This window comes from Suncus etruscus, chromosome 12, assembly GCF_024139225.1.
Source record: "Suncus etruscus isolate mSunEtr1 chromosome 12, mSunEtr1.pri.cur, whole genome shotgun sequence".
Lineage (NCBI taxonomy): Eukaryota > Metazoa > Chordata > Mammalia > Eulipotyphla > Soricidae > Suncus > Suncus etruscus.
Genome location: NC_064859.1, coordinates 4,030,657 through 4,051,845, shown reverse-complemented (window position 1 = coordinate 4,051,845; position 21,189 = coordinate 4,030,657). Strand labels below are relative to the sequence as shown.

The 21,189-nt window shown below is 38.6% G+C and overlaps 1 protein-coding gene and 1 pseudogene across 4 annotated transcripts in view; one reads left to right on the top strand and one right to left on the bottom strand.

Moving 5' to 3' along the window:
* The window catches only part of HYCC1 (hyccin PI4KA lipid kinase complex subunit 1), a 50,023-nt gene extending 33,082 nt beyond the window's left edge, over positions 1-16,941 (bottom strand). For 2 of the 4 annotated variants that reach the window (XM_049785179.1, XM_049785182.1), the window contains exons 1-6: positions 16,864-16,941; positions 9,707-9,808; positions 6,449-6,628; positions 5,432-5,512; positions 3,541-3,656; positions 3,134-3,229 (exon numbers count right to left, since the gene is read on the bottom strand). In XM_049785179.1, the coding sequence (XP_049641136.1) occupies positions 3,134-3,229; positions 3,541-3,656; positions 5,432-5,512; positions 6,449-6,628; positions 9,707-9,808; positions 16,864-16,914 (626 nt within the window). In that variant the 5' untranslated portion in view covers positions 16,915-16,941. The remainder of the gene's footprint in view (positions 1-3,133; positions 3,230-3,540; positions 3,657-5,431; positions 5,513-6,448; positions 6,629-9,706; positions 9,809-16,863) is intronic. The other 2 variants (XM_049785180.1, XM_049785181.1) reach the window with 2 other exon arrangements.
* A 2,240-nt stretch (positions 16,942-19,181) lies between these two features.
* On the top strand, positions 19,182-20,774 carry LOC126024576 (60S ribosomal protein L7-like; annotated as a pseudogene).
* Positions 20,775-21,189: the final 415 nt, after the last annotated feature.

The following is a 21,189-nucleotide window of genomic DNA, read 5'->3' as shown; positions in this document are numbered from 1 at the left end:
TCTAGTCTAGCATCACAAACTCGAATTTTCTAAGGAAATTTCCTAACAAATTCTACACATTCTTTTATTTTATATTTTCCCTACTGAACACAAAAGGTATTTTCTCCCTCCTCCCCTTTTCTTTTGTTTTCAGGATCCACATACCTGGCAGAACACTGGGATCATTCCTGGCTCAGCTTTCAGGTTTGCTCCTAATAGTATTTGGGGAACTACACAGTGTTAGTAACCAACACTTAGGTTCCTATTAAAACATGAGCTATATCCCCAGCCTTTTCTTCTTCTTCTTCTTCTTCTTCTTCTTTTTTTTTTTTTTTTTGTGGTTTTTGGGTCACACCCGGCAGTGCTCAGGGGTTATTCCTGGCTCCAGGCTCAGAAATTGCTCCTGGCAGGCACAGGGGACCATATGGGATGCCGGGATTCGAACTGATGACCTCCTGCATGAAAGGCAAACGCCTTACCTCCATGCTATCTCTCCGGCCCCTCCTTTTCTTTTCTTTCTTTCTTTTTTTTTGTTTGTTTTTGTTTTTGGATCACACCCAGCTTTGCTCAGGGGTTACTCCTGGCTCTTTGCTCAGAAATAGCTCTTGGCAGGCTCAGGGGGCCATATGGAATGCTGGGATTCAAACCACCGTTCTTCTGCATGCAAGGCAAACACCCTACCTCCATGCTATCTCTCCGGCCCCCTTTCTTCTTTTTTATAATGTCAGCTACTTTTCACTTTTTAACTTTTTTGTTTTTGTTTATCCCCTTTCTTATTTTTTAAGGTAACATATTCATAAAAAATTCAGAGAAGGATAGGGGGAAAAACCACATAGAAGAAAATTAAAATAATAATTTCATTAATTAGAGTTAACTTTTGCTAATATTTGGGTCCTATTTAGCCAATGCTAGAATCATATGCTCTTTTAGGGGCTAAGATGGTAGATAAGCAAGTCAGGGGTACGTGTAAGGTAAAAGTTTGAATCTTAGCAGAGTTTGACCCTCAGAACACCATTGTGTATAGTCCTGTAGGTTCCCTGGATTCTTTAGCATTTCTTGCGAGCACCCCAACTCAACCTTGCTCCCACTATAAAAAAAAAAAACACCCCTTTTAAATTTTTTGCATAATATATCCAAAGACTTTATTTAACCAACCCTACTATGGTTCCATTTTTTAAAATTCAAAAACCACTATGTTTTACTTTTTTCTTGGTACTGAATGAAAGCATTTAAATGAGCAACAACAAAAAAGAGAGAGTGAAATCAATTATATATCTACTGTGTATGTATCAACCAACAACTACTGCAATAATGGTTGTGAGCAAGAGAAATAGAAGGCCTGTCTTGAAGACAGGCTGGGGGTGAGGAAGATAAAAATGGGGAACAAAGGTGGTGGGAAATTTAGTTACATTGGTGAAGGGTGGTGTATATTCAATGACTGAAACCAAACTACGAACATTTTTGTAACCACGGTATTTAAATAAATTTTTATTTTTTAATTTTTGGTTTTGGGGCCACATCGGCGGCATTAAGGAGTTACTTTTGGCTCTGTGCTCAGAAATAGCTACTGGCAGGCTTGAGGGACATACTGGATGCCAGGAATCGAGCCTGGGTTCATCCTGGGTCTGCAGAATGCAAATGCCTTACCACTTCGTTATTTCTGGCCCCAAAACTTATTATTAAAAAAAGAAAAGGAAACCAAGGAATCAAACCAAGAAAAAAATGTTTTCAACTCAGTTGTAAATCACCCAAATAGTATTTTTATTGAAAACTTAAGAGTCCAAGTAAATGGAAGCTTACCCAAAACCTTTAGAACAAGAAAATGAATGTTTGTGAGTAGCATATCTCTAAGGATATGAAAACATGATGAAAGCATAAGAAATATATACTTTTTTTTTTTTTGCTTATGGGCCACACCTGGCGGCGCTCAGGGGTTAACTCCAGGCTCTGAGTTCAGAAATCGCTCTTGGCAGGCTCAAGGGACCATATGGGATGCCGGGGATAGAACCCGGATCCATCCCTAGTCATCTGCATGCATGGCAAATGCCCAAAATATATAGATTTCTTGGTAACAAATAGAAAATTCCTCAAATGTGATTATATAAGTTGGTGAATAAGAGAAATACTGGGCACCTCTTTATTATTTGTCTTTCACCTTCTAACCATTTAACTTAAATGGTTAAAATTAATTTTGTTTTGCCCTTTTTTTTTTTTTTTTTGTGGTTTTTGGGTCATACCCGGCAGTGTTCAGGGGAAACTCCTGGCTCCATGCTCAGAAATTGCTCCTGGCAGGCACAGGGAACCATATGGGAAGCCGGATTCCAACTGATGACCTTCTGCATGAAAGGCAAACGCCTTACCTCCATGCTATCTCTCCGGGCCCAAAATTAATTTTGTTAATATAGAGTTAAAGCCCAAGATCTCTAAGAAAATCTTTGTAAAATAATCTTTGTTATATGGCCTGGTCCAGTTATCTAATAATAGTCACTAAATTTAAAGATAAATATAAAATTTGTTTTTTTTTAAAAGACTGTGTTCTTTTGGGGCCGGCACGGTGGCGCTAGAGGTAAGGTGCCTGCCTTGCCTGCGCTAGCCTAGGACTAGCCTAGGACGGACCGTGGTTCGATCCCCAGGCGTCCCATATGATCCCCCAAGCCAGGAGCGACTTCTGAGCGCATAGCCAGGAGTAACCCCTGAGCGTCACCAGGTGTGGCCAAAAACCAAAAACCAAAAAAAAAAAGACTGTTCTTTTAAATATATTGTTTAATCATTTTGTGATTAAATATTCCATTGATACACATTGATACATTTTAATAATGCTTTTTCTCAGTAGTTTAATCTCTTAGAGATAGCTTTCTATGTATTATCTAGCCTGATATAAGCAATGTTTATTTTCTTTCCTGTTTTTTTTGTTTGTTTGTTTGAGAACCCCACGGTTCTCAGGGATTACTCCTGGCAGGCACAGGGGACAATATGGGATGCCACTGAGCCCAATGCAAGGCAAACACCCTACAGCTGTGATAGCTGTGCTATCACTCTGGCCCAAGCAATGTTTTAAATAAAAAATTAAATACAATAAAAATAACATTTGTAATAAACTAGCAGTCTCAGGTTCATATATTTCAGTATTAAAAGTGTCTAAATTTTAATTTACCTTGAGCAAATTTGGCATAGTGATTGAAGAGAAACGCTGGGCATATAGGTTAAGGCAGCATTGTAACACAACAACAGGAATGTCAACACTTCAAACCTAGAGATAAACAAAAAAAGAGTACTTACAAATCTTCAATTCTAGAAGTCTGACATTGGGAGACACATTATACAATAAACCTCTAGTATAATCACATCAACAATACAAAACTGAAAAAAAAAAAAAAGATTTCTCAAGTAACAGATGAAAATTATCTTAAAATATAATCTCCGAAATATCTGAAATAGAAAATAACAATTTAGAATGATATATTTTTATTGTATATGAAATTAGTAGTAAAAATGTTACCTACAACTCATCAAACATTATAGGCCATTTTTTAATCAGCAGGTTATGTTTCCACATTATACCTATTCTGTGCGGTCAGCATCTCTCTTTGGGGGTGAGGTCCACTGTATACAACTTTAGACAAACCATGCTGGGATAGTGCACTCTCAGTCAGAGCCATGGACCCGATGCTAGAAGGCTAAAGAAAAGACATTTGAGTAAAGAACAGAGAGCTATTCTATTGAAAGTGCTCTATTAAGAATATATACCCCATTAAAAATGGTTACCATGAATGCCATGTCTTTATTTTAATTGAATCACTGTAGTTAAAAAGGTTTGATGGTATTCAGTCACACAATATTCTAAAATCTATCCCTTTACTAGTATATATTTGCCACCACCATGTATCTACTTTCCCTCCTATCTTCCCCCACCTACATCAATTGCAAATACTTTTCTTTTTTCTCTTCTCTCCTTTTTCCTTTTAGGCACCATAGTTTGCAATACTGTTACTGAAGGAGTATCATGCATATCACTTTTCCTCCTTTCAGCACCCTGTTCTTGTCCTGTAATCATTTCCAATAATCATTATCATCGTGGTCCCTTCTCTGTCCTAACTACAGTCAGCCTTCCCTTTTGTGGCAAGCTTCCTACCATGGCCTTCCTTTCTATTGTCTTTAAGTAATATTCTCATGCTATGTTGTAGTTTTCTTTTTTAATATCCCACAAATATGTGGTCATACTCTGTCCCATCCTCAACTCATTTCACTTAGCATAATAATATCCATATATAAGCAAATTTCATGACTTAATTTCTCCTGATAGCTGCATAGTATTCCATTGTGTTTTGTTTTTTTTTTTTTAGGTTTTTTTTGGGGGGGTCACACCCGGCGGTGCTCAGGGGTTACTCCTGGCTGTCTGCTCAGAAATAGCTCCTGGCAGGCACGGGGGACCATATGGGACACCGGGATTCGAACCAACCACCTTTGGTCCTGGATTGGCTGCTTGCAAGGCAAACGCCGCTGTGCTGTCTCTCCGGGCCCTCCATTGTGTAGATGTACCATAGTTTCTTTATCCACTCCTCTGGCTTCAGATACTGGAGTTGCTTCCAGACTTTGGCTATTGTGTATAGTGTTGCAATGAACACAGGATGTCTTTTCCACATTGTGTTTTTGGGCTCTTAAGTTATTTTTCCAGGAACGAAATACTATGTATCTTTAAAATATCCAGATTTCTTGCTGATTTTTTTGTTCAAAGATATAACTAGTAACTAAAAACATATCCACAAATAAAAATTTAAAAATACTGACTTCCCAATTATGCCATAGAATTATATAACTGCCAGATCACATAACTTTTAGAGTAGTTTTAATATTTCAAAAGGTGAGAAATATTTCAAAACTGAATACTTTGGGGGGGGGCACACCCATTGAAGCTCAGGGGTTACTCCTGGCTATGCGCTCAGAAATTGCTCCTGGCTTGGGGGGACCAATGGGATGCCGGGGATCGAACCATGCATGGTCTTCTGTCCTAGGCTAGCACTAGTAAGGCAGACACCTTACCTAGAGTGCCACTGCTCTGGACTACAAAATAGATACTTTTTTTTTTTTTTTTGGGTCACACCTGGCAGTGCTCAGGGGTTATTCCTGGCTCCAGGCTCAGAAATTGCTCCTGGCAGGCACAGGGGACCATATGGGGCGCCGGGATTCGAACCAATGACCTCCTGCATGAAAGGCAAACGCCTTACCTCCATGCTATCTCTCCGGCCCCCAAAATAGATACTTTTAATAGATTTCTTACTCTCAGATTTTAAAGTTTAATGATCTTCATTTCTCTGGTGTTTGGAATTATGAACACTTTGTGGCATCCTTTTTAAGGTATTAATAAATTGATCACTTATTTGGCCTTAATAACCAAACCTAATTGAAAGCAACTTCAGAACTTAGTACTAATAAACTTACTGTAATAACTTACTTCATGGTATAAAGATGGCTTGGATAAAGATGGAATAGTAAAACTCAAAACTTTGCTATGCCCCTCTTTGTCAACTATTTCCTATAAAAGTAAAACAGAAAATCTTAAAATATTTAATTTTCACACAAAAATCAAAAGGATGAAGTTAAATTGTTATTTCAAAAAAAAGAAAAGGTGAAAATCAATTAAAATCCCGTTATCATTTATGTATACAAGGAGTTAATTTTCTACTTTTAAAATATAAATTATTGGGCCAGAATGATAATACAGTGAGTGGGTAGAGTGCTTGCCTTACAAGCAGCTGACCCGAGTTCAATCCCCGGCATCTTCTATGGTCCTCCGAGAACTTACTCAGGAATAATTACTGAGTACAGAGCCCAAAAGCCAAAATACATAAATAATATAAGTGATATGGGTTTAGGGCTAACTGAAATTAAGGTATAATACCATTGACTTTTTTCTCATAAGTTATATTTCAAAGTCAGTTAACAAAGCTACAAAATAATGTCATAAAATGGTCATTAATTTTTTTCTATTTTAGAAAGTACAAACCATAAGTATCTCAAACACTATATAGCTTCATGCAAACAAGAATAATAATACGAACTATATATAAAAACAATGGGGTAGCCCCTGGCGATATTCCAATTGTAATATAATTATTATTGATAAATTTTAGATTTTTTATTTTGTCCCAGATTTTTTGTTAAGGCCACAAACAGATGGTTTATAGATAATAGACTTTTAAATTTTTCAAACTTTAAAATTCAACATTGACATTTTCTGCTATATCTGTGAAATAATTGAAATGGTCTGATTTTCAGTCTTCAATCAATTAAAAAATAGTGTATTTACCTACTTACATATTTGCCTAGATAGGCTCAACCTTCATAAAGTTATTTTGGGAAGAATGAGCTATAAGTCATCTGAGGTATGACAAGCATACATAAGTTTTTCAAAAATGCATAAAAAGTTGTTTGCGTTTATTTGTTTTTGCTAACTGCATTAAATACAGACCAAATTGTAAACTCCTAGAAGAAGAGCTTCAATACATCCACTGCTATGAACATTTCTGCTGGCTGAGACTGCAAGGTAGCACCAAATCAGTTCTGGAAGAAACTGCAGTGTAAATCGAAGCAACTGCTCCTCTCCACTACGATAGAACTCAAAAAGCTGGTGGCAAACAGGTTCTAGCAACTGGAAGAAATACACAGATTAGTTAAAAAAAACTTTAGCTTGCATTTAAGTAACACTGACACATAAAAAAGATGTTTTATTTGATTAGTAATTATTAGTAACTGCCAAAGAATCAGGTTGGGGGATGGGAAGAGGAGGGATGGGATTTTTGGTTTGGTAGGACTGAGGTTGGAACATTGTAAACTTGAAACTTTATTGTAAACAACCCCAGAAATCTATGCTGGATTATTCCATAAAAGGCTACCTACTCAAATAACAGAAGGTTCTCATTTTTGATTTTTGGTTCACCCCAAAGAACCTTATAGGACCAAATTCCAGACACTATTCTTATCATGCCTTCAACAAAGCTCAGCTACCAAGAATTACTTATCTCCTATTCCTACCCCATGGGACCCACCTCCTTTGATTCCTAGGGGGAACACACTAGTTCATATCTTCAAACACCGCCTTTCTAACCTACAATTATATCTTACAAATCTTGCCTTTTTTTTTTTTTTTTTTGGTTTTTTGGGCCACACCCATTTGATGCTCATGGGTTACTCCTGGCTAAGAGCTCAGAAATTGCCCCTAGTTTGGGGGGACCATATGGGATGCTGGGGGATCAAACCGCGTTCCTTCCTTGGCTAGCACTTGCAAGGCAGACACTTTACCTCTAGCGCCACCTCACAGGCTCCGCTTTTTATTTTCTTTTTTCCAATCTATCCTTCATATATCTGGCCTTCATAATCTATCCTTCCAAGAACAATCATCTGATCAAGCCATTTTTCAGAATATATGAATTCTAGACCTTCCTTAGTTATGACTTTCTAGCTTCAGTCTTTGTTTTTGGTACTGTACACTGGGAGGTGCTCAGAGGCCACTCAAGGTTCTACTCAGGAGACATGCCTGGTGGTGCTTGGGAGTCCATATTCAAAAAAGTTTCATAAGCCATACACAAGGCAAATGTCATACCCTCTATAGAATCTATCTCTCCAACCCTCCAGTTTCAGATTTACCCTTTACTTGTTAAGTCATGCACCCTTGATTTGCCCTTTTTTTTTAAATTCCCAGGCAATTTCTAATCCTCTTCTTTTTCTTTTCTTTTCTTTTTTTTTTTTTTTTTTTTGGTTTTTGGGCCACACCTGGTGATGCTCAGGGGTTACTCCTGGCTATCCGTTCAGAAGTCGCTCTTGGCTTGGGGGACCATATGGGACGCCGGGAGATAGAACCAAGGCTAGCGCAGGCAAGGCAGGCACCTTACCTCTAGTGCTACCGCCCGGCCCCATCCTTTGATTTTTCTATTATATTTATTACATTATATATATTATATTATTATTATATTTATTTATTTATTTATTTACATTTGTGGACAGATCCAGCAATGCTATGTTACTCCTAGCTCTGCACTCAGGAATCACTCCTTGCAGTGCGTAAGGGTCCATAGAGGATACCAGGGATTGAACCTAGTAAGGCTTAACCTAGATTAAGCACCCTACCTGCTATGCTGTCTCTCCAATCCAACAATGAGATTTATATGCACAAAAATCTTCAATATAGATTATTTGATCACCTTTAGACTAAATTTGTTATCAGAAAAAGAAAAGCATATAGGGTAGAGGGTGGGAGGCCATGAATAAAGAAGGACTGATAGGGGAAAACAACCAGCAAGGCCAAATTACATTCCTTAAATGCCATGCACTTCACTCAGGTATTCCTATTCTACACCCAGGGCTTGGAATGTTTGTTATCTTACATACATGCAAAACATATGCAAATTCTTCTAGACTTAGATAAGTATTTTTTTGTTGTTGTTTTATTATTGGATCACACCCAGCAGTGCTCAGGGGTCACTCCTGGCTCTGCACTCAGAAGTTGCTTCTGGCAGGCTCAGGGGACCATATAGAATGGCGGGATTTGAATTGGGGTCCATCTTAGTTGGCCACGTGCAAGGCATTACCACTGTGCTATTGCCCTGGAACCAATAAGTCCTCCTTTAAAGCATCAATATATATTTTTTCTTTTTTGGTTTTTGGGCCACACCCATCAATGCTCAGGGGTTACTCCTGGCTGTCTGCTCAGAAATAGCTCCTGGCAGGCACGGGGGACCATATGGGACACTGGGATTCGAACCAACCACCTTTGGTCCTGGATCGGCTGCTTGCAAGGCAAACGCCACTGTGTGCTATCTCTCCGGGCCCAAAGCATCAATATTTTAATACTCCTTTCCTCCTCCACAATAGAACCAGTCATTACTCATCTTGATTTTCTATCTGCTTAGCTCTTAATAGCCACAGAAGTATTTACATAATGAACAAATGAAAATAGTGACCCCAACTTTTCTAGTTGCTTCCAGAAAGAAAAATGAGTGCTAGATTGGTAGATCAGACAACAAAAGGAGGAAGAACATACAAGAACGGCTTGTGGGGCCCGGAGAGATAGCACAGCGGTGTTTGCCTTGCAAGCAGCCAATCCAGGACCTAAGGTGGTTGGTTCAAATCCCGGTGTCCCATACGGTCCCCCGTGCCTGCCAGGAGCTATTTCTGAGCAGACAGCCAGGAGTAACCCCTGAGCACCACTGGGTGTGGCCCAAAAACCAAAAAAAAAAAAAAGAGCGGCTTGTGGGAAACGGATGAGATAGCATAGCATTGCTTTGCACAGAGCCAACCAGGTTTGATCCCCAACATTTCATATGGTCCTGAGCCCTCCAGAAATGATGCCTGAATGCAGAGCCAGAAGGCCTGAGCATTGCCAAGGTGGTTTAAGGGGTGGAGGGAGGACAACACTGCTGGTGGGAATGGCCCTAATTCACTGTCACTATGTATCTTAAATATTATTGTGAAAAATTCATAATTCACTTTGGTCACAATAAAAATTGTTTTAAAAAATCCAAATAAAATAAAATAAAGTGGGGTGGGGTGAGTTTTGGGTCATGACAATAATTCTATTTCTTAGCCTGAGGTCAGTACCGTGGGATTCATTTTATTGTATTCATTATCAAGGTTTCTTAATCATGTACTTTTTATTCACATGCATGTCATAATTTACAATAAGAAATTAAAAATCACTCTATAATGTTAGCACAATCAGCAGGGTACTTACTTCACTTTGTGGCTCCTGGATAACTTTATAGAGAGAAGCAACTAAAGAACTCTTGTCTTTCAGGTTCTTGGCATAATTTGGTAAACATGTTTCTGGTAGAGTCTAAACAAAAGATACAGTTCATTTTTATGAACTACTCAAATTGGCAAATTCAGTCAGAAAGCAGATTAGTTGCTGCTAGAGGGTAAGGGGAACTTGTACTGAATGACCAGTATATGAAGATTCTTTCTCAGGGAACAGACAGGTCTTAGGATTGGTTGTGGTTGTTGGTGGCACAACATAAACATACAAAAGAAAACAAAAAACACTCTATTTTCACATTAGCAATTTTTACAACCTGTAATAATTTCATATCTCAACTACAATTTGCAAAAATAAACCAGAAATATACTTATTATCAAGAGGAACTAAATGAACATCATTTCATCTCAGATCAGTGTAGAGTTAGAAATGAGAATATAAATAATGTCAAAAGCCATAGATACATATTTTGTAGCATTATATAAATTATGAAACTTATTAATAATATTAAGGATCATATTATATATTAGTAATACATAAGGATCTGCAATTGTCTCAAACCTCCACAGAAATCTGATGAACATAACTCCTGAATTATATACTATGTGTTCAAAGTTAGGTAAGGCTGTTCTGCATTTAATACAAAAACTGAGGGTAAATTTTAGACTTCTCAGAACAGAAAAAGGATAGTCACACTACCATCAAATTCATTCCCCCAATGCCAACTAAACTATGGACATCTGGGGCTGGAGAGATAGGAGGAGATGTAGAGGAGGACGGTAGTTCGAATCCCAGCATCCCATATGGTCCCCAGAGCTTGCCAGGAGCGATTTCTGAGCTAGAGCCAGGAGTAACCCCTGAGGCTGCCGGGTGTGACTCAAAAACAAAAACAAAACAAAACAAAACAAAGAAAATCTGACACCTAGGGAATCATTAGTATACATGAAGACTTCTGGCTCTACACTCAAAAATCACTACGGCAGGCTCAGGGGACCATATGGGATGCCGGGATTCGAACTACCGTCCTTCTGCATGCAAGGCAAACACCCTATCTACATGCTATCTCTCCGGGCCCTGCTTTATCTTTTTGGTTTGTTTGTTTGTTTTTGGGCCTCACCTGGCAGCTTTCAGGGGTTACTCCTGACTCTGAGCTCAGAAATTAGTGCTAGGAGGCTCAAGGGGGACCATATGGATGCCAGAGATCACACCTGCATTAGCCAGGTGCAAGGCAATACTGTACCTGCTGTGAGATCACTCCTGACCTTGTTTACGTATTTTATCTATAGGCTCTGTTTCGTGATAAGTATGGTTCCAAACTACTGATGTTAAACAGATGCAAAATTATGATAATTTTCATAATAAAATGTTATGAGATATCACCAAAAATTAATGACATTATTATGATTGTAGTACAATAAAATGATTAAAGGGATCAAATTTAGGCTTATTTCCTTAGTCCTGCTATTAATTAGCTATGTGGCCATCAGCAAAGTACTTACAGTCTATTTCAATTTCATTTCTATAAAATAAAATTAATTACCCTTCCATCAAAGAGTTGATATGTTCATGTAATTTAGAAGTATATAAAGTTGAAGAATATTAGTTCTGTGCTAATACATGCTGGAAAGTTTACATGAAATAGGTAAATCCTTCAAATGTAAAATTTAGTATGACTTAAGAGAATTAAGAAACTTATCTTGTTTCTGGGGCCGGGTGGTGGCGCTGGAGGTAAGGTGCCTGCCTTGCCTGCGCTAGCCTAGGACGGACCGCGGTTCGATCCCCCGGCGTCCCATATGGTCCCCCAAGAAGCCAGGAGCAACTTCTGAGCGCATAGCCAGGAGTAACCCCTGAGCCTCACAGGGTGTGGCCCAAAAACCAAAAAAAAAAAAAAAAAAGAAACTTATCTTGTTTCTATCTCAAGGTCTCATACTCAAATTTTTCTGATGAAACTTATTTTAAGACAGAATAAAAAATAAACATTGGGAGGGAGGGAGGGAGAAATTAGAGAAAAAATAAATAAACATTGTTACTTTATAATTCAATAGATTTTTTAAAAATAAGTCACATATCATTAGAGAGATAGCACAGTGGTAGGGCGTTTGCCTTGCAAGCAGCCAACCCAGGATGTACCTGGGATAGATCCAGGTTGGGTTCCTGGCATCCCATAAGGTCCCCTGAGCCTGCCAGGAGCAATTTCTGAGCACAGAGCCAGGAGTAACCCCTGAGAGCTGCCAAATGTGGCTCAAAAACAAAAACAAAAAAGTCACATTTTACCTTAGGGATATCTGAGTAGAGAGTCATTGTTTAGTTTGTTTCAAAATTTGTTTACCAGAACTTAAGTAAATGTGAACTACCTGGGAACCTCTCACCAAGCTCTAAGGCAAGAGGTGAGATGTAGTTTCACTGCAAATGCTTACATAAAGGAAGGATTAAGGCATTCTTCAATATTTCAAAAGCATGTAACAAAAGATCTCTAGGCAACATTCCATTTCCATTATTTGATCAAGAGTAACCTAATACTAAAGTAGAATTATATAAGAGAGAATAACAGTCAAGTCAAGAAAAGATTTCTAGTCCCCTGAATAAAACTGAAATGTGTAAAACACATTATGTGTATCAAACTATAAAATTTTAAACAAAGGAAATTGAAATCATGAATCTAAAAATACGATCACTGAATAAAAAGAATTATATTACAGATTCTGTCTCTGCTAAAACTAGAACAATTTTTGGTTTATGTGCTAATTAATCTTTATAAGGTAAAATATTTTCTGTCAATCAGTGTCAAAGGACAGCTTTATTCTGGGGGGAAAAAAAGCTCTAGAAAAAACCCTGGATCAAAGTTACTACTTACTACTAGATAAGAGGAAGAACACTCACAAAATGAGAGTAGTGAACTATTATACATAATTGGAAAATGAGGTGGGCCCCATTAAAGTATTCAAGGCTAATTCCTGGCTCTGTGCTCAGAAATTGTGGGGCTTGGGAGACTATATGTGGCACCATGAATTGAACCATGCTAGGCAAGTGTCTTAAACATTGTACTGTCTCTTTGGTCCAAACTATCAGATTTGTATCATAATTCTGCCATTGTTTCATTCTGTGAATGTGGGAAGTTAGTTTTATAGAAGTCTACAAAAAGGGAAAACATGTAATTTATGTACTTATGAATATTTTTGAAAACTTTAAGATCCAAGAAAGCCTAATAGCAAACAGATAAACTCTCTTGCAGTGTACTAATTTGAAGCTACTGGCCTTCTTAAATACCATCCAGGGGTCTCAAACTTGCAGGCCGCAAACGGGCCCTCCGTACAACATTTTGTGGCCCTGCCCTAGAGGAATCTTCTTTTGTTTTGTTTTGTTTTGTTTTAGTTGCTTGGGTCACACCCCCCAATGTTCAAGGCTTACTACTGACTTTGCACTCAAGGATCACCCCAACTTGGCCTCCTGTGGCCCCCAGGTAAATTGAGTTTGAGACCCCTGAAAGCCTTCTCACTTTTGAGAAGGCAGAACTGACCGGACGGACAGACACACACACACACACACACACACAAAGTAATAATGGGAAATTATATAGGAAAATTAAGCTTATCAAATATGGAAAAAGACAGATGCTTCATACTAAAGTTTCATTCAACAGATGGCTTTTTTAAAATGTAAGGTGGTGATATTGACTAGGTAGCAGAAAATTAATGAAGAGGGGCAGATGGGTAGAGAACCAATAAATAAATAACTGTCGGGCCCGGAGAGATAGCACAGCGGCGTTTGCCTTGCAAGCAGCCGATCCAGGACCAAAGGTGGTTGGTTCGAATCCCGGTGTCCCATAGGGTCCCCCGTGCCTGCCAGGAGCTATCTCTGAGCAGACAGCCAGGAGTAACCCCTGAGCACTGCCGGGTGTGGCCCAAAAACCAAAAAAAAAAAAAAAAAAGAAAGAAAAGAAAGAAAGAAAATAAATAACTGTCTTCATTACACAGAAGAATGAATTTTGAGTCACACAGAGATTCAGTGTCTACTGAAAATGGAAAAAGTAGGAGTCTGAAAATCTGCTAGATATATCTATATATAATGTTAAAAAATACTAGATAATCTGAAAGATAATATTTTCCAAATAAATCTTTGGAAGGATAAAAATGGAACTCTACTACAAAATTTTAAATAATTATGTCTCTTTTAGATAATTATGTCTGTTGGTAAATAAGGAGAATATTAATAAGGAACCAGAATTGGAATATAAACTTAAGGTTTTCAAAGAAAAAAATATAATTTTTAACAGAACAAATAGCATCTGTGTATTTGGCATGATAATGAATAGTTATAAAACTGGCATTTCAGGATGTGGCTGAGTGACAAAGTCCATGCCTTGAATATGTAAGGTCCTGAGTTTGATTCCCAGCACTGCAAAACAAACACCATTGGGAGTTCAGATAGAGCAAAGAAGAAAAAGCTCATCAAAGACCATCTACTTCTGTTTTCTGATGAAATTACTAAGACCTAAAGGAATCATGCAGTTTGTCTAAAATCAGAACACTGATTTTTATGATTAGAATTAAAGAATTTTTAACTTTTCAGCCTAAAGTACTTTGTCAGTACTTCATCAGTTTTGGTGTCTTGCTTTATAAGCACACTGGATAACAAAGGAAACAACCAAAGCAATGAAATAGGGTTTTCTAAAAAAATCAACAAAACAGATATATAAACATCACCTTTCCTAATTTTTTGGGGGGGGGTCACACCCCGCAGTGCTCAGGGGTTCCTCCTGGCTCTATGCTCAGAAATCACCCCTGGCAGGCTCGGGGACCATATGGGATGCTGGGATTTGAACCACCGACCTTCTGCATGAAAGGCAAACGCCTTACCTCCATGCTATCTCTCCGGCCCCTCATTTCCTAAATATTTTAATGTAATTTAGCATTATAAACCATTTCAAAAGTCAAGGTACACATTTAAAAGAACATTTAAACAAATTTGTTCTCAGTCCTTTTCTATCTTATATTATGCTGGTGTGACGCTAATAATTTTGCCTGACAATTTGTTTCCTTACCAATCACAAATAGCCTAATTCAACACATACTAACACAATTCAGAATAATATTTAAGAAAATTTTTAGAAATACTCTAAATTAGTGAAGGCAAAGGGTGTGGCCCAAAAGCCAAAAAAAAAAAAAAAGATTCTTTCCTATCTTTGTTTTGTTTTTGGGTCACACCTGGTGGCACTCAGGGTTACTCCTGGCTCTGTGCTCAGAAATTCCTCATGGCAGGCTCAGAGGACCATATGAGATGCTGGGAATGGAACCGGGGTCAGTCCCAGGTTTGCAAGGCAATGCCCTACTGCTGTTCTATCTATCATTCAGGCCCTCTTTCCTATTCCATGTTCCAATTCCTATTCCTTCTCAAAGAGAAACCTAAATCTATATACAAACTCCATATATTTACTTATTTATTCAACATAAATATCTTAATGAAATCACTTTGGTGAACTCTTCTACCTGCCACCTTGGCAGGCCTTTCTTCTAACAGCCACACTTCAGACATCAGGGCACTCTATGCCTATCCTCCCTCACTGCCCTCACTCCTCAGCTATCTGCAAGTCAGAAGGGGAAGGAAATAAAGAAACAGATAGAAGAGAAGGGAATTAGCCACAACTTCTATTATTTGCAGATTAGCTGACCCCTTCCCTAAGCTGTACCATTACATGCCCTCTTTGGCAGCAGGGAGCTAGTTGTTTTTTTTTTCTTTTTTCTTTTTTTTAGTTTTTGGGCTACACAGTGATGCTCAGGGGTTACTCCTGGCTATGCGCTCAGAAATTGCTTCTGTCCTGGGGGACCATATGGGATGCTGAGGGATTGAACCGTGGTCCGTCCTCGGCTACCACTTGGGCCACCACTCCGGCCCCAGGGAGCTAGTTCTAAGAGCTAGTGCACATGCTTGGCGTTCAGATGCAGGACAAGACCTGGTTCTGTCCTGGTACCACAGGACCTCCTGATTGCCACTCAATGATCCCTGCAGCAATGCACCAGGAGCACTGAGCACCAGAGGATGTGATCCAAAACCAAACAAACAAAAACCTTCTTTTTACAAGGTCCACAAAGACTAAATAACTAGCTATAATTCCTTTTATAGATTTGACTTCACCATAAGAAGAAAAGTGATTCTCAGCTCAAAAACAACAATTTCCAGGGCCGGAGAGATAGAACAGCAGTAAGGCATTTGCCTTAAATGCAGAAGAATGGTGGTTGGAATCCCGGCATCCCTGCCAGGAGCCATTTCTGAGCATAGAGCCAGGAGGAACCCCTGAGTACTGCCGGGTGTGACCAAAAAAAACAAAAACAGCACTAGAGGTAAGGTGATAATATAGAATAAATAATATGGATAAGGTGATAATATAAAAAGTAATAATATAGCAATTAGGCCTACATTAATAAATATGAAAAATCCCAAAACAAAAACAAAAAAAAACCCAACAATTTCCATCAAGCTGCCCCAATTATGCTATAATCAACTATATTAAACATCCTTAAAACAGAAAAATATCTTTAAACACACTTTGAATACTTAATGAGTAAGGTAACATAGGCAGGGGGCAAACACAAAAATTTAATAAAACTATTAAATCTTCTACATATTAAATTATGTAGAAGGCATTTACATGCAGTGAATTTTTTTTTGGGCCACACCCGTTTGATTATAAATGGTTACTCCTGGCTAAGCGCTCAGAAATCATCCCTGGCTTGGGGGACCATGTGGGACGCCAGGGGATCGCACGGTGGTCCTTCCATGGCTAGCGCTTGCAAGGCAGACACCTTACCTCTACGCCACCTCGCCGGCCCCACATGCAGTGAATTTTTAAAATATTTTGCATCATTGTTTATTATTTGGGGCTTGGGAGCACACCTGGAGATACTCAGGGGCTATTTCTGGCTCCATGCAAGGAGATAGATCACTCCTGATGCTACTCAGGGGACCATATGGGTTGCCAGGATTGAACCTGGATTGGCTAAATGCAAGACTGCATCTATCTGCTAAATTACCACTCCAGTCCCAAAGGTTATATTTTTAATCAGATATTTAAAGTCACTAAAATTTAAAGCCCAGTCAAATTTATTTGGAATTTAATTATTATAATGAAAACTTATTACCTTAAATTCTGACAACCATTCCTCCACAGCCCCTTTCTCTGAAGTGAACATCTTTCTACATCAGTTCTAAGCCTTCAAACCTGAAAATAAAAATAGAAAAAAAGTTAAAGTGCTACAAGCATTTTCCTTGCAGCAGGTTACTACAAAGGGAGGAAATTCTATAAAATTTAGGTAAATCCTATTTGTAAAATAAAAACTATTTCAAACATGAATGATTGAATTCACTGCAAAACCAAAATATAGGAACATACTACTAAATTCCAAGTATTTTGACAAATGTATAAATATAACATGATGAAATTAAATTAACTCAGTAATATTCATTCAGCTTTCAAAAAGGCTAGATGCAATAATACTGGACATTTCCTCTAGTTTCAATTAAATAATTCCAAACAGATTGTGTATCTTAAGAAAACTGAATAAGGGCCCAGAAAAATAGCACAGCGGCGGTTGTCTTGCAAGCAGCCGATCCAGGACCAAAGGTGGTTGATTTGAATCCTGGTGTCCCATAGGGTCCCCATGCCTGCCAGGAGCTATTTCTGAGCAGACTGCCAGGAGTAACCCCTGAGCACCGCCGGGTGTGGTCCAAAAACCAAAAAAAAAAAAAAAAAAAAAAAAAGAAAACTGAATAAAATACTTTAAAACTATGAAAACGTAAAAAAGATAAGCATCCAAAATTGGCTTATAGAAAACATTAAAGTGACTTAATTTGATTATACTATATATTTATAATATAAGTTATATATAATATATAATATATAAATTATATATATTACAAAAATATATGTTATATATATTTTAGAATAATTACTTGGTTCTTTGATAGCTCACTATTCTTCAAACAAAAGTAAAAGAGCTGGAGTGACAGCACAGTGGATAGGGCATTTGCTTTGGATACAGCAGACCCAGGTTCAATCCCTGGCATCCAACAGGGTCTTGAGCTGGCCTGGAGTGATTCCTGAATAGAGTCAGGTGTGTCCCCTGAACACCACTGGTTGTGGCCCCAAAAACAAAAACAAAAGTAAAAGTACAATGTCCAAGATAATGAGCAAATTCAGTAGTAGTTATTTAGAAGATAAGGATTTCACTTAAGTATATATAAAATTTATAAAGATATTTTGTTATCAAGCAAAATTTTAACATCCAAATTTTTCTTTAAAAAAACTGTTTATGGGCCCAGAGAGATAGCACAGCGGCATTTGCCTTGCAAGCAGCCGATTCAGACCAAAGGTGGTTGGTTCGAATCCCGGTGTCCCATAGGGTCCCCCGTGCCTACCAGGAGCTATTTCTGAGCAGACAACCAGGAGTAACCCCTGAGCACCACCGGGTGTGGCCCAAAAACCAAAAAACAGACAAACAAACAAACAAACAAAAACAAAACTGTTTATATGAAACTATACTTAGCAATTGTTTCTTGAGGAAAAACCTTAGCTATATTTGAAATGTCTAGCCTTTTAATTCAGGTACCAATCCTGCATTAAGCTCCTTAATTTTTACCAGCATTATCATGCAGTAGACATTGAGACAGAATGCCAGGAAACTGAATCCAAATGATATTACTTATTATAGTATAACCTTGAGAGCAAGTTTATTTCCATCTGTAAAAAAGTTATCGTCTATCAAAGGGTTCTTCTGAGGATTAAATGAAAAATCTAAATTGAAGTACAAGTTGGAGAGAGAGCTTAGAGAGCAGAGCACATGCCTCCATGTGTGCAGCCCAGAGTTCTCTCCCCGTAGGGTCTGGAGGAAGAGCACGTGGCATGGAATACCTGCCTCTCAAAACATACAGTCACCAATTCAAATCCCCAGTATCAACTCATGCACTTCACATGCCATCGTGGTAGCTCAGTAGTTTGAGCCTGGCAACTCTATTTTCTGTCATCTTCCGCTCCATCAGCAACTTCAGGTGCGCAGGTGTGTATAAACACAATAAAGGGTGTGACCCTCAGCAAGCACCACAACCAAAAAGGTATGCAAGTACTATAATTAAATGATATTCTGGGGCCTTGCAAGTGCTAGCGTAGGACGGACCTCGGAGGACGGACTGCAGAGCGATTTCTGAGTGCATAGCCAGGAGTAAACCCTGAGCGTCAAATGGGTGTGGCCCAAAAACCAAAAAAAAAAAAAGTGATATTCTCATGGAACACATGTGTGAGCACCACAGTTTCCCCTGGTAAGCTCTAAAACCACAACTGATGAACCTTAACTACAGAGTCCTACTCATAACGAGTATGTGTGCAAATACTCAACTAAGGGAGTCAAATCTCCAGTAGCACCACAACCAGATAGATGTGCAGTCCACAGCAAGCACTACAGCCATGTATGTGTGTGACTCCCAGTCCCCAGTCATCACAACAACGACAAGAGGGGAGGAAGGTAGAGGAAGGGAAAGAAGTGAAGGATGAGGGGAGGGGGAAAAAAGACAAATTTAACTCTGGTGCAAAGGAGAAAGATAAATCTTTTTAACAAATGGTGTTAGGGAAGCTGGATAGCCATAACTAAAAGAATAAAAATGCTCTATTATCAAAACCCACATACAAAAATAAATTCAGCCTCTGGAGAGAAAGCAGTGGGTAGGGCATTTGCCTTGCATGCTACCAACCTGGGTTTTTATTTGTTTATTTGATGTTCAAACCTGGGTTAACCATGTGCAAGGCAAATGCTTTTATTTGCTGTGCTATGGCTCCAATACCCGACCAGGGTTTATTCCCCAGAGCCTGCCAGGAGTGATCCCTGAGTGCAGAGCAGGAGTGGGCCCTGAGTACCACCTGAAAAGTATGTCCTGAAAACAAACAAATAAATATCCAAAAATTATTCCAAGAGTTCCAGGAAGGTCTGAAACCATGAAGTAACTAGATGACACAAGCGAAACATTCCAGAACATAAGTGCTATAGATATTTGGAGAAACTATACTCTAAAAGCAAAGAAAGTGAAAGTAAAGGACTACATTAAATTGAAACGCTTTTGTACTAAAGAATATATATAGTAATTTTCTGACTGGAACCATAGAGGGCACAGAAGAAAAGAAAAAGAAGGCTCCTGCTAAGCCAGCGGCAAAAACCCTAGAGAAGAAAAAGAAGCTTCCTGAAGTGAACCTTGAAGAAAAAGCGAAAGAATTTCGCAGAGCTGAAAAGCTTGAGAAAAAGTTTGCCCAAAAGATGCTTCTATAGGCAAGGAGAAAGCTGATCTGTAAAAAGCTAAGCATTATCATAAGGATGTACATTATCATAAGATGTACAGGACAGAGATTCAGATGGCTAGGATGGTGAAAAAAGCTGGCAACTTTTACATTCCTGCTGAGCCCAAATTGGCTTTTGTCATCAGGATCAGAGGTATCAATGGTGTGAGCCCTAAGGTCTGAAAGTGCTGCAACTTCTTCGCCTTTGACAGATCTTCTTTTCTTTTCTTTTTTTTTTTTTTTTTTTTTTTTTGGTTTTTGGGTCACACCCAGCGGTGCTCAGGGGTTACTCCTGGCTGTCTGGCAGGCACGGGGGACCATATGGGACACTGGGATTCGAACCAACCACCTTTAGTCCGGGATTGGCTGCTTGCAAGGCAAACACCGCTGTGCTATCTCTCCTGGCCCTTTGACAGATCTTCAATGGCACCTTTGTTAAGCTCAACAAGGCTTCAAGAACCCTATATTGCATGGGGGGTATCCAAACCTGAAATCAGTAAATGACTTGATCAATAAGCGTGGTTATGGCCAAATCACAAGAAGCAAATTGCCCAAACAGATAATACACTGATTTCCAGAACTCTTGATTCATGAGATCTATACTGCTGGAAAACGCTTCAAAGAGGCAAACAACTTCCTCTGGCCCTTTAAGTTATCTTCTCCTCAGGTGGGATGAAGAAAAAGACCACCCATTTTGTAGAAGGTAGAGATGATGGAAACAGGGAAAGCTGATTAGATGGATGAACTAAGGTACCTACTTACCATATTTTTGTAATCTGGTCAGTTAATAAACAATTGCTTAAAAAAGAAAATATAGAGTAAAATGTACCTTGCTAAATGGCAGAAGATGTTTGTGCATACTACTTCTGATAGGGGTTGATAACCAAGTTATATAGAACTTGTTACTTATATCCAACTTAATACAAAGACAAAATACTTGATTCAAAAAATGGACAGAGGGGCATGGCATCAAAATAATAACTTCCAACTCTGAACAAGAACTGAGTGCTAAAAGGGTATAAAATGATCTAAAAGGGTGCTAAAAGGGTATAAACTATATATAGAAAGTTACCCTTATTAGCAATAATGCAAACAACAGTATCCAAAAAGGGGGAAAAGGGGTGTGTGTGTGTGTGTGTGAGAGAGA